This window comes from Oncorhynchus nerka, linkage group LG15 (assembly GCF_034236695.1).
Source record: "Oncorhynchus nerka isolate Pitt River linkage group LG15, Oner_Uvic_2.0, whole genome shotgun sequence".
Classification (NCBI taxonomy): Eukaryota; Metazoa; Chordata; class Actinopteri; order Salmoniformes; family Salmonidae; genus Oncorhynchus; species Oncorhynchus nerka.
In genome coordinates this window covers 94,394,198-94,407,511 of record NC_088410.1, presented here as the reverse complement: position 1 = coordinate 94,407,511, position 13,314 = coordinate 94,394,198, and the positions used below count along the sequence as shown (strand labels likewise).

The 13,314-nt window shown below is 42.1% G+C and overlaps 1 protein-coding gene and 1 long non-coding RNA gene across 2 annotated transcripts in view; one reads left to right on the top strand and one right to left on the bottom strand.

Annotated features, from left to right (window-relative positions):
- The window catches only part of soat2 (sterol O-acyltransferase 2), a 44,339-nt gene that overhangs the window by 9,135 nt on the left and 21,890 nt on the right, over positions 1 to 13,314 (bottom strand). Inside the window, exons 7-10 of the mRNA XM_065002053.1 lie at positions 11,538 to 11,820; positions 4,855 to 4,930; positions 3,391 to 3,521; positions 2,473 to 2,602 (exon numbers count right to left, since the gene is read on the bottom strand). Of these exons, the coding sequence (XP_064858125.1) occupies positions 2,473 to 2,602; positions 3,391 to 3,521; positions 4,855 to 4,930; positions 11,538 to 11,820 (620 nt within the window). The remainder of the gene's footprint in view (positions 1 to 2,472; positions 2,603 to 3,390; positions 3,522 to 4,854; positions 4,931 to 11,537; positions 11,821 to 13,314) is intronic.
- On the top strand, positions 6,838 to 8,263 carry LOC135559929 (uncharacterized). The gene is made up of 4 exons (XR_010458613.1): positions 6,838 to 7,125; positions 7,196 to 7,231; positions 7,327 to 7,878; positions 8,157 to 8,263. It is a non-coding gene; the product is annotated as an uncharacterized LOC135559929 (long non-coding RNA).

Sequence of the window (13,314 nt, the reverse complement as noted above, 5' to 3'; positions counted from 1 at the left end):
CCGGGCAAACCATAACCCGAACGACACTGGGCCAATTGTGCGCTTCCCTATGGGACTCCCAATCACAGTCGGTTGTGATACAGCCTGGAATTGAACCAGGGTCTGTAGTGACGCCTCTAGCACTGAGATGCAGTAACTTAAACCGGAAGTAACAGCGACGCTCTAGAAGTGGTGTTCCATTCGATGACCTCATCAGTCACAGACGTCACTAATAAGTGCATCGACAGCATTGTCCCCACAGTGACCGTACGTACATACCCCAACCAGAAGCCATAGATTACAGGCAACATCCGCACTGAGCTAAAGGCTAGAGCTGATTACCAGGACCATGCACTGACCAGCTGGCAAGTGTCTTCACTGACATTTTCAACCTCTCCCTGACACAGTCGGTAATACCTACTTGTTTCAAGCAGACCACCATGGTCTCTGTGCTCATGAACGCCAAAGTAGCCTGTCTAAATGACTATCGCTCCATACCACTCACATCTGTAGCCATGAAAAACATTGAGAGGCTGGTCATGGCTCACATCAACACCATCATCCCAGACACCCTGGATCCACTCCAATTTGCATACCGCCCCAACAGATCCACAGATGACGCAATATCTATTGTACTCCACACACTGCCCTTTCCCACTTAGACAAGGGGAACACCTACGTGAGAATGCTGTTAATTGAATAAGGCTCATCATTCAACACCATAGAGCCCTCCAAGCTCATCACTACGCTAAGAACCCTGGGACTGAACACCTCCCTCTGCAACTGGATCCTGGACTTCCTGACTGGCCTCCCCCAGGTGGTGAGGGTAGGCAACAAAACATCCGCCTCGCTCACCCTCAACACGGGGGCCCCTCAGGGGTGTGTGCTTGGTCCCCTCTCCTGTACTCCTTGTTCACCCACGACTGTGTGGACAGCACGACTCCATTGCCACCATTAAGTTTGCCAACGACATGACAGTAGGGAGGAGAACGGAGACCTGGCAGTGTGATGCCAGGAAAACAACTTCTCCCTCAACGTCAGCAAGACAAAGGAGCTAATCATGGACTACTAGGAAAGGAGGGCCGAGCACGACATCAACCAGGCTGTAGTGGAGCGGGTCGAGAAATTCAAGTTCCTCTGTGTCCACATCACTAAGGATCAATTATGGTCCACACACACCAACGCAGTCGTGAAGAGGGCACGATAACGCCTCTTCCCCCTCAGGAGGCTGAAAAGATTTGGCCTGAGACCTCAGATCCTCAAAAAGTTCTGCAGCTGCACCATTGAGAAAATCTTGACTGGTTGCATCACCGCCTGGTATGACAACTGCTCGGCCTCCAACAGCAAGGCGCTACAGAGGGTAGTGCGTACGGCCCAGTACATCACTGGGGCCAAGCTTCCTGCCACCCAGGACCTCTATACCAGGCGGTGTCAGAGGAAGGTCCTAAAAATTGTCAAAGACTCCAGCCACCCCAGTCATAGACTGTTCTCTCTGCTACCGCACGGCAAGTGGTACCGATGCACCAATCTGGAACCAACAGGACCCTGAACAGCTTCTACCCCCAAGCCATAAGGCCCGCTAAATAGTTAGTCCGGGTAACTATTTGGTTAACTCTTTAACTATCTGCATTGACCCATTTTCCACACATTTTTTTGGACTCATCACATACGCTGCTGCTACTGTTTATTATTTGTCACTTTACTCCTAGTTATATGTAAATATCTACCTGAATTACCTCTTACTCCTACACATAAACTCAGTGCTGGTACCCCATGTATATAGCCAAGTTATAGTTACACATTGCGTATTTATTATCACTTTATTATTAAATAATATTACTTTATTATTACGTGTTTAGATGTCTATTATTTCTCTGTTTTCTTTCTCTCTCCATGGTTGGTAAGGGCCCGTACATATTTCACTGTTAGTCTAGACCTGTTGTTCACGAAGCATGTGACAAATACATTTAGATTTGACCTTCAACCTCAAACCTAACAAACAAGAACTTTGTCAGTAAGCCTTCTGTCCTAGTGCATTCTGGGTCCTACCCCATGATAGGTTCACATTGGATAAGGATGGTCTTTCTTTCCTCCTTAAATAAATGTTATAAAAAGTGCAAACACTATCAGGGCACCACAGTTCACTCTGGGGCTCCCGAGTGGCTCAGCGGTCCGAGGCACTGCATCTCAGTGCTTGAGGCGTCACTACAGACAACGTGGTTTGAATCCAGGCTGTATCACAACCGGCTGTGATTGGGAGTCCCATAGGGCGACGCAAAATTGGCCGAGCGTCGTCCGGGGTTTGGCCGGGGTAGGCCGTCATTGAAAATAAGAATTGTTTTTAACTGACTTGCCTACTAGTTAAATAAAGGTATATAAAAAAAAACTCTTAAAAATTCACCACTCCCAATTAGAATATAGGCTACATTCTTCTACTGATGTGGCTTTATATATATTTATATATATTTATATATACACTGACTGACGAATTACCTGGAAGTGTAGCATGGAACAAGGCCAGGACCAGGGTTCTGGTGCTGAAAGGCTTGTTGCTGTCATTCATGAAGACCGGTATGCACAGTCTCACCAGGATAAAGTAACCGTAGAAAAGACAGCCCAGAATCTGAGTGAAGGACAGGAAGGAAACAGGTTGAGGATAAATGGAAAAGTCACCCATGGCAAGCCTGGTCCCAGATCTGTTTGTATTGTAGCGGTAGACTGACTAGCCTGGTCCCAGATCTGTTTGTATTGTAGCGGTAGACTGACTAGCCTGGTCCCAGATCTGTTTGTAATGTAGCAGTAGACTGACTAGCCTGGTCCCAGATCTGTTTGTATTGTAGCAGTAGACTGACTAGCCTGGTCCCAGATCTGTTTGTATTGTATAGCAGTAGACTGACTAGCCTGGTCCCAGATCTGTTTGTATTGTAGCAGTAAACTGACTAGCCTGGTCCCAGATCTGTTTGTACGGTCTTGCCAATTCCCATTGGCTAACCATGGCCGAGGAATCTGTCCAGAGTTCAGAATTATAAAAGCAAAAGATACTACACGGTATATACAATAATATACTGTACATACTGATAAGATTAGAGATAACAGTTAAATTATAGTATAGCTTGGAGACCTGAACTATACTGGTATGTCAATGACCTGCTACTGGAACAATACTGAGCCACAAGCTGCATTCAACACCTCTACCAACAGAGGGCGAATAAGGGTAGTCTCTCCCTTACTATATAAAGCAAATTGGGCTCTGGAAAAAACACTTTACAGTATGAAATCAAATCAATTATTTATTATTAGGGTGATTACGTTCACTGGTTATTTTAAAATAGACTAAAACATGAACTGTATATCTACAGCAGACAATACAGACAATCTATCATTAAGATTAACAATAGGAAAATAACTCACCTTAGCAAACGTTACGCCAACATAGTTCCATCTAATGTGTGGGTTTCTGGGGTAAGACTCTCTGTAGATGAGGGTGGGAGCAAAGAGGAAATAGAGGTAGCTCGAGAACGTTGGGAACCTGGGACCCTCTCCTGAGAAACACAATGATGTCATTACTCAGGCAGTATTGTCTGTTGAGGTGATGTCATGACAATACAGGGCCTATCTTGGTCAGGCCACATGGTCAGGAAAAAATCCTGGCCCTAAGGTTCTACTGTATATGTCACCTCTATAAACACTTTAGACAAGGTTCTGAGGTTCTATTTGTCATCTCTATAAACACTTTAGACAAGGTTCTGATGTTCTATATGTCATCTCTATGAACACTTTAGACAAGGTTCTATATGTCACCTCTATAAACACTTTAGACAAGGTTCTGAGGTTCTATATGTCATCTCTATAAACACTTTAGACAAGGTTCTGATGTTCTATATGTCACCTCTATAAACACTTTAGACAAGGTTCTGAGGTTCTATATGTCACCTCTATAAACACTTTAGACAAGGTTCTAAGGTTCTATGTGTCATCTCTATAAACGCTTTAGACAAGGTGCTGAGGTTCTATATGTCAACTCTATAAACACTTTAGACAAGATTCTGAGGTTCTATGTGTCAGCTCTATAAACACTTTAGACAAGGTTCTGAGGTTCTATATGTCACCTCTATAAACACTTTAGACAAGGTTCTGAGGTTTTATATGTCACCTCTATAAACACTTTAGACAAGGTTCTGAGGTTTTATATGTCACCTCTATAAACACTTTAGACAAGGTTCTGATGTTCTATATGTCAGCTCTATAAACACTTTAGACAAGGTTCTGATATTCTATATGTCAACTCTATAAACACTTTAGACAAGGTTCTGAGGTTCTATATGTCACCTCTATAAACACTTTAGACAAGGTTCTATATGTCACCTCTATAAACACTTTAGATAAGGTTCTGAGGTTCTATATGTCACCTCTATAAACACGTTAGACAAGGTTCTGATGTTCTATATGTCACCTCTATGAACACTTTAGACAAGGTTCTATATGTCACCTCTATAAACACTTTAGATAAGGTTCTGAGGTTCTATATGTCAGCTCTATAAACATTTTAGACAAGGTTCTGATGTTCTATATGTCATCTCTATAAACACTTTAGACAAGGTTCTGAGGTTCTATATGTCAGCTCTATGAACACTTTAGACAAGGTTCTATATGTCACCTCTATAAACACTTTAGACAAGGTTCTGAGGTTCTATATGTCAGCTCTATAAACACTTTAGACAAGGTTCTGAGGTTCTGACACTGTATGGACAATATGACTCATCATGGTCAGTTGAATGCACTGAATGACAATATAAATGCAATCGTCATTGGGTGGTAGTTTCTGTGTCATTACGTTAATTATTTTATATTACATGACATTATCCTTGTCATTACCTTCCTTTGTCTTGTGTTTTAGGATGACTGGGACATTCTCTCGGATGAAAGAGTAGCTTTTCATCAGGAAACGGATCTGAACAGGAGACAACACGTACACGTTATACAAGGCTAATGGAGCCAGCTAAGGCAATAAAACAAATCAATCATGAACAATGAATGACTGTAACTTGTTACATTGACATCCACACCTTAGATGAATCAAGGGATTGGAATAGAATTGTCCTTGTGAGAGTTATTGCCAGACCTGGGTTCAAATCATTTTTTAAATCTTTCAAATTCTTTTAGCCTTTTCTTTAGCCTGCCTGGAGAGCCAGATGGACAGGGCTGATCTTTTGTCACTATTCTATTGTTTCCCTTGCACCAGCTAATCTCAATCAAGTTTAGCTAAATTATTTGAAATGATTTCAAATAGTGTTTGAACCCAGGTTTGGTTACTGCATCCAAAGTCTCATATGTTCTCCTGCCAATTCTAAAAAGTACTCTATAAAAAAAGATAACAAATGACCAAGCTTTCTTTATTGACAATATCAGTGTGAAGATAAGAGGAGCAGGGGCCTGTTGCACAAAAGTAGAATTAAGACATCCGGGATAAATGACTCAGCTGAGCTCAATGAAGCCAAAACATGTGCGTCCAGGCTTAATTGGTTGCACAAAGACCAAGCCAGGATGAGCAGACACGGATTCATTAAACCAGGTGAAACCAATCCTGGATAGGTGCGCGCTCACGGCTCACTCAAATAGACCCCGCCACAGATCACAGATTAACTGATTTACCATGGCAACTAGAGCCGCGTACTTTTCCCCGTCGGAAGCACAAATCCTCATGGAGGCATACGAGGAGGTAAAATATATAATTAAGAAGAAAGGCAACACCGCCACAGTGATAAAGCAAAGAGAAAAAGCGTGGCAAAGTATTGCAGACCGCCTGAATGCGTAAGTAGTGCACAATTACACACTCACCGCTCCCGCTGAAACATCACAATTACAATTCAAATATTTAATTCACATCTCCAAAAATGCAGTTGTACTGTAATTATGAAACGGTTAAATTTTTAATTGAAATCCACTGCAGATATGAGTGAAATTGTGTAAAGTAACTCCATCACACTGTATAAAGCTATGATACATTTTTTGATATTTTTACTGAAAACAAGACAAAAATACCAAGTAATTTTTTGCAGTGTGACTCCATTAAATGTGTGTGTGTGTGTGTGTGTGTGTGTGTGTGTGTGTGTGTGTGTAGATTAAACATGAACGGGCCAAAACGGACATGGCAGCAGGTCAAAATCAAATACAAGAACATTCTGCAGAATGGTATGGTCCCTGACTAATATTTAACAAAGCACAAGCATATATTGTACCCAGAAGGTGCCTGCTCACACATTGTCTGTACTGTTTTAGCAGTGAAAAAGAATACCCACAGACAAGGCACGGGTGGTGGGTCACCAAAGGCTGACCTTACCCCAGCAGAGGACATGGCCTTGGAGCTAAATAAAGGCAGGCCCATCTTAGAGGGGATCCCTGGGGGGAAAGAGACGAGCATAGGTTCCTCCCAAGATGCCACCCGCTTCATTCAAGGTATGTCCTTCCATCTCTACATGGGATACAACCACATTCATATTGAATCAATTTGGACTGTCTGACTTTGGTTTACCTATTGCCTTGCAGTGCCTGGCAGCACTGTGTTCCTGTTAGAGCCACCAGCACAAGCACCAGACGATGCTGATCCAGTGAGTACTCCATCAAAGGCATACTGTAGGCCTGGCATGTCTTGTCTACTAGCTTCAATATGAATCCGATTAAATGTGATAGGGTGAAGGCCCCAGTGCAGCAGCAACAGCACATGATGGAGACGATGATGAGGAGGAGACCATCTCTGGATTCCAGAAGGCATGAGGTATCATGTTAAGACTGTGAAAGTACTATTTACTCTACAATGGTGAGGAGTCCTCATCAAAATCAAAAAATCTAATTTCTTTTACAGGACCCAGATGCTATACAGTGGGAAAACCAGCCTGGCAACATAGTGCGTATTAATAAAAGGACACCACATCCTGCCAAATTCCAGCTGCGCTAATTGTATTGTGTTCACAGAGCTCACAAGCTATCAGAAAGTTGTATGGCAACCACCTCCGGCGCCAAATAGAACTGGCAGACATAGACATTCAGTACAAGAAGAAAAAGATGGAAAATCTTGCACTGGAGTCGAAATAAAAAAGAGGACAATTAGGAAACTGGACCTTGAAATAAAAAAAACTTGAGAGGGAGGTGAGATATGCCTTCACTGTATGCTAACTGTAACACAAATGTATTAATCATTATTTTCTTTCCTCCCCAGCTCCAAGAAGATGACACAGCTCAAAATAAAAATTAGGTATATTCTCGTAAAGTCAAGTGAGCCATGACATATGAGCTCTTATTGTGAGCACACAGGACGGTGGCATCTTTCTAAGGTTTTTATTTTCCCAGCAATCAGTACAACCAAGTCATCGTTATAAGGCATCGCCCTCTTTTGCCCACCCCCAGCACCAGGTGTGGCCACTAGCCTATATGAAGGCCCAAAATTGTGTGTTCCTTTCTGCTCTGACAATGGCATGCCCATTCGTGCGAGATGTGGTGGATGAAGACGCACTTGTGCTGAGGAGAGCCTTCAGGCGAGAAAGGGTCTTCAGGGACCGGTTGGACCCACTGGCCTTCCCTGATGACCATCTATATGAAAGATACAGGTTTTCTGCAGATGGCATCAGGTATCTATGCAGACTACTGGGTCCCAGGATTAAGCACCGCACTGCACGGAGCCATGCACTGAGTGTGGAGCAAATGGTTTGTGTGGCCTTGCGCTTTTTGCTAGTGGAGCCTTCCTGTACTCAGTGGGGGATGCAGAACAGCTGAACAAGGCCACAATTTGCCGCACAATAAGGAGTGTGTGTCTGGCTATCAAAGCATTAGCAGATGTCTTCATCTCCTTCCCTGGCCACAGAAGACTCTGTGACATCAAAGAGGAGTTCTATAGGATTGCAGGTAAGAGGATCTACAAATTACAGGACAACTGTTAACACATAGTAGGATACTCATTACTTTGTGTGACAGGTTTCCCCAATGTCATTGGTGCAGTGGACTGCACACACATGGATAAAAGCCCCTCAGGTGCCCATGAGGCCGATTTTGTGAATAGGAAATCCTTTCACAGCATTAATGTTCAGGTGAACATAACTTTTTGATATTGTCCATTGACGAACACTCTGCATTGCCAGTGATGTGCATTGATTGGTGTAATATTCCTCATCTTATGATTTCAGATGGTCTGCAATGCTGACTGTGTGATCAGCAATGTTGTGGCAAAATGGCCTGGCTCAGTCCATGACTCCAGAATCTTTCGGGCCTCTGAAATCTATCAGTGCCTATCACAAGGTAAGCCACACAACCCCTATTTATAACCATCATGGCTGTGTCAAGAATATCACTGTGTTTATGAGGTAGTAATGATGAGATTTTGTGTTGACAGGTGAATTCTCTGGTGTGTTGCTGGGAGACAGGGGTATGGCTGCCAGCCTTTTCTCCTGACACCTTTCACAGACCCCCAGGAAGCACAGCAGGCCTACAACCATGCCCATGCCAGGACCAGGGCCAGAGTTGAAATGACCTTTGGCCTCCTGAAGGCACGCTTTCACTGCCTTCACAAATTAAGGGTCAGCCCTGTTAGGGCATGTGATATTACTGTGGCTTGTGCTGTCCTCCACAATGTGGCCTGCCTGAGGAAGGAGAGGGCCCCCAGAGTGCCACCAGCCATGGACTGGGACAATCCGGCAATCTTCCCTGATGACGACAGTGGTCGGCTGCTGAGGGACCAATATGTGTTGAATTATTTTAGTTAGTATGTGTGCTTTCAATTTTGGTTAAATATGTCCTGCGGTGGCAGAGGAATTTGGGTTTTTTTGGGTTCGTTTTTGACGAATTTGGCCTCTTATGATGTTTGTGCGGTATACTGTGTGTAATACAAGGCTGCAGGGAGGCTACTGCATCCATTCATTTGTCTGTTCAGTTGATGTGTATGGATTTGTCCTGCATTTATTTTAGTGTGCAGACATGCAGGGTGTGTTATATACAGACCTTTGAATGTGTATGTATCATTTTGTATAATATGCTTGGATTCTGTGCTTTCCATCTTGTAGAGTCACTGTGACTTCAGTTTCGAAAGGAGCTGATGGTTTACCTGCTTTGTTTTGTCCTTATTCAATAAAGGAACATAATGTTACACATTGTGTTTTTATATTCATATGGAATGTGTATTTGTTTATATGACAGAGTACTAGGGCCACACTGAAGAAAAAGGATAAAGTCATAAATTTATGAGGCTGGTTCTTTCTGCAGAAAAGCTACATATTGTTTTTACAGTTTTGATACTTATGACAATGTGATACTTAATATTCTGGCACATCAGCATGTCTTTGTTTATGAAACCATACTGAAGTACAATTTCACGAAATGCCCCACATCTGTCATTTTAACAACTGTCCTCCTTTAAAACAACTGGTTACAATATTATGACTTGTGTTTTTTTCCCCTCTGTGGCCCTAATATTCTATCATTTTATATATAGCCTTATAGTCTATGGGAAACTGTAAATTATCTAATGATAGCAACATCATCTAAAAATCATTTTTTATCCAAAATCATTGAAATTAATGATCACAAACGTTTAAATAATAACAGTGGGTCTAGTTATATGTGATAATGTATAGTGAGCAGTGAAATAATTATTGGTTTCCATTTGTGGTGACTGCTGACTGACATTAGGGATGAGATTAAATAGATCCTGGAATTTAGCCTGGTCTGGAGCAGGCTAGCTCCACAGAATAAATCTCCATGGTAATTTATACCATAACATATCCTCCTGCCCCCTATCCATCTTTAGTGCAACCGGATTACGGATCAATTGAGCCAGGATCACCAAGATATCCTGGCTTAATCCCTTATCCTAGTTTTGTGCAACAGGCCCCAGGGCAGAGATGGGATGAGTCCAATCCAGTTAAATATAAACACTGCCACAACAAGCAGAGATGGGATGAGTCCAATCCAGTTAAATATAAACACTGTCACAACAAGCAGAGATGGGATGAGTCCAATCCAGTTAAATATAAACACTGTCACAACAAGCAGAGATGGGATGAGTCCAATCCAGTTAAATATAAACACTGTCACAACAAGCAGAGATGGGATGAGTCCAATCCAGTTAAATATAAACACTGTCACAACAAGCAGAGATGGGATGAGTCCAATCCAGTTAAATATAAACACTGTCACAACAAGCAGAGATGGGATGTTAAATATAAACAGTCCAATCCAGTTAAATATAAACACTGTCACAACAAGCAGAGATGGGATGAGTCCAATCCAGTTAAATATAAACACTGCTACAACAAGCAGAGATGGGATGAGTCCAATCCAGTTAAATATAAACACTGTCACAACAAGCAGAGATGGGATGAGTCCAATCCAGTTAAATATAAACACTGCCACAACAAGCAGAGATGGGATGAGTCCAGTTAAATATAAAATCACAACCATGGGTTAAAGTTAAATATAACACTGTCACAACAAGCAGAGATGGGATGAGTCCAATCCAGTTAAATATAAACACTGTCACAACAAGCAGAGATGGGGGTCAATCCAGTTGAGTCACAACAAGCCAATCCAGTTAAATATAAACACTGCCACAACAAGCAGAGATGGGATGAGTCCAATCCAGTTAAATATAAACACTGTCACAACAAGCAGAGATGGGATGAGTCCAATCCAGTTAAATATTAACACTACCACAACAAGCAGAGATGGGATGAGTCCAATCAGGATGAATACAAATACTGTCACAACAAGCAGAGATGGGACACTGTCCAATCAGGTTGAATACAAATACTGTCACAACAAGCAGAGACGGGACACTGTCCAATCAGGATGAATATAAACACTGTCACAACAAGCAGAGATGGGACACTGTCCAATCAGGTTGAATACAAATACTGTCACAACAAGCAGAGATGGGACACTGTCCAATCAGGATGAATACAAACACTGTCACAACAAGCAGAGATGGGACACTGTCCAATCAGGTTGAATACAAATACTGTCACAACAAGCAGAGATGGGACACTGTCCAATCAGGATGAATACAAACACTGTCACAACAAGCAGAGATGGGACACTGTCCAATCAGGATGAATACAAATACTGTCACAACAAGCAGAGATGGGACACTGTCCAATCAGGATGAATACAAACACTGTCACAACAAGCAGAGATGGGACACTGTCCAATCAGGATGAATACAAATACTGTCACAACAAGCAGAGATGGGACACTGTCCAATCAGGATGAATACAAACACTGTCACAACAAGCAGAGATGGGACACTGTCCAATCAGGATGAATACAAATACTGTCACAACAAGCAGAGATGGGACACTGTCCAATCAGGATCAGTTCTCTACTTTTACTCGTAAAATATGAGATGTTGTTGATGCTCGTGTCTATATTCATCACTGTCTTTACTTAATTACTCAACTTTCCACTATCAGTCAGATCTCCACCACACACCACTGTAGGTACACACATCCATCCATACCTCTTCTAGTAATTCCAAATTTCATAGTGTTGACTTTACTATACAATGTTGTCCATACCTGTTCCAATATGATGATGAATCGTGAGGCTGGAGGCAGCTGGTAGTGAAAGACCACGTATATAGGGAGAACCCCCAGTACAGCGGCCTGCAAGGCGGAGAGCACCAGCCCAGCGCCCACCGACAGTACCCCCTGTACCGGGCTGCGATGGTAGAGAGTCCCCCCGAGAGACAGGGCATAGTAGGGCACGGCCAACGTGTAGCTGAACATCAACAGCCAGGCCAAACCTACTATATGTAGCTTCCCAAAGGCATAAGACAACAGGTCAAACTCCAGCACCAGTCTGGGGATAGAATTGAATAGAATATATTGAAATATAATAGAATGGAATAGAATATATTGAAATATAATAGAATGGAATCTTCTAAATAGAATTGAATAGAATATATTGAAATATAATAGAATGGAATCTTCCAAATAGAATTTAATAGAATATATTGAAATATAATAGAATGGAATCTTCAAAATAGAATTTAATAGAATATATTGAAATATAATAGAATGGAATCTTCAAACTAGAATTGAATAGAATATATTGAAATATAATAGAATATAATAGAATATATTGAAATATAATAGAATTGAATAGAATATATTGAAATATAATAGAATTGAATAGAATATATTGAAATATGGGCGATTGGACTCTTCAAAAACCTTAGTAAAGTCCGAAGCTTATCGAATGCTTCCCAGTCTAAACCTTTGTCTGTGATTGGTCAACAGTACTACTCCTAGTAGGAGTGGGAACATGAAGTGTTTGTTGTCATTCCACAAGAGATGCCAAGTTTTTTATGCTTTAAAAAAAAACTTGAGATATACTACACCAAACATCTTAGTTAGATATAACATTTACCAGATTAAGACCTTCTCGGTGAAAAGACGTAAACAACTATTGACAGATTTCTTGATTTATCTTAGATGATTAATTCAGACTATTTTGAAGAAGTGTTTCTGGCTATGATGTCGCTACAGTGGCTCAAGAGGGACAAACAACAGTAATATTGCTGTGTTTCAGAGCAAAGGTCTTTAGGGAGTATGCGATCACAGACGGTCGCTTCGACCTAGACGAGTTCTTCTAGGAGCAAGGAAAGCCCAAAGAATTGTCAGAGACTCCTAGCCACAATGCATAGTCACTTTAACCTACATGTACAAATGACCTCGACTAACCTGTACCCCCGCACATTGACTCGGTACCGGTACCCCTGTATATAGTCTCATTACTAACCTGTACCCTCGCACATTGACTCGGTACCAGTACTCATTGTATATAGTCTCATTACTAACCTGTACCCCTGCACATTGACTCGGTACCAGTACTCATTGTATATAGTCTCATTACTAACCTGTACCCCTGCACATTGACTCGTGTACCGGTACCCCCTGTATATAGTCTCATTACTAACCTGTACCCCGCACATTGACTCGGTACCGGTACCCCTGTATATAGTCTCATTACTAACCTGTACCCTCGCACATTGACTCGGTACCAGTACTCATTGTATATAGTCTCATTACTAACCTGTACCCCTGCACATTGACTCGGTACCAGTACTCATTGTATATAGTCTCATTACTAACCTGTACCCCTGCACATTGACTCGGTACCGGTACCCCCTGTATATAGTCTCATTACTAACCTGTACCCCCGCACATTGACTCGGTACCGGTACCCCCTGTATATAGTCTCATTACTAACCTGTACCCTCGCACATTGACTCGGTACCAGTACTCATTGTATATAGTCTCATTACTAACCTGTACCCCTGCACATTGACTC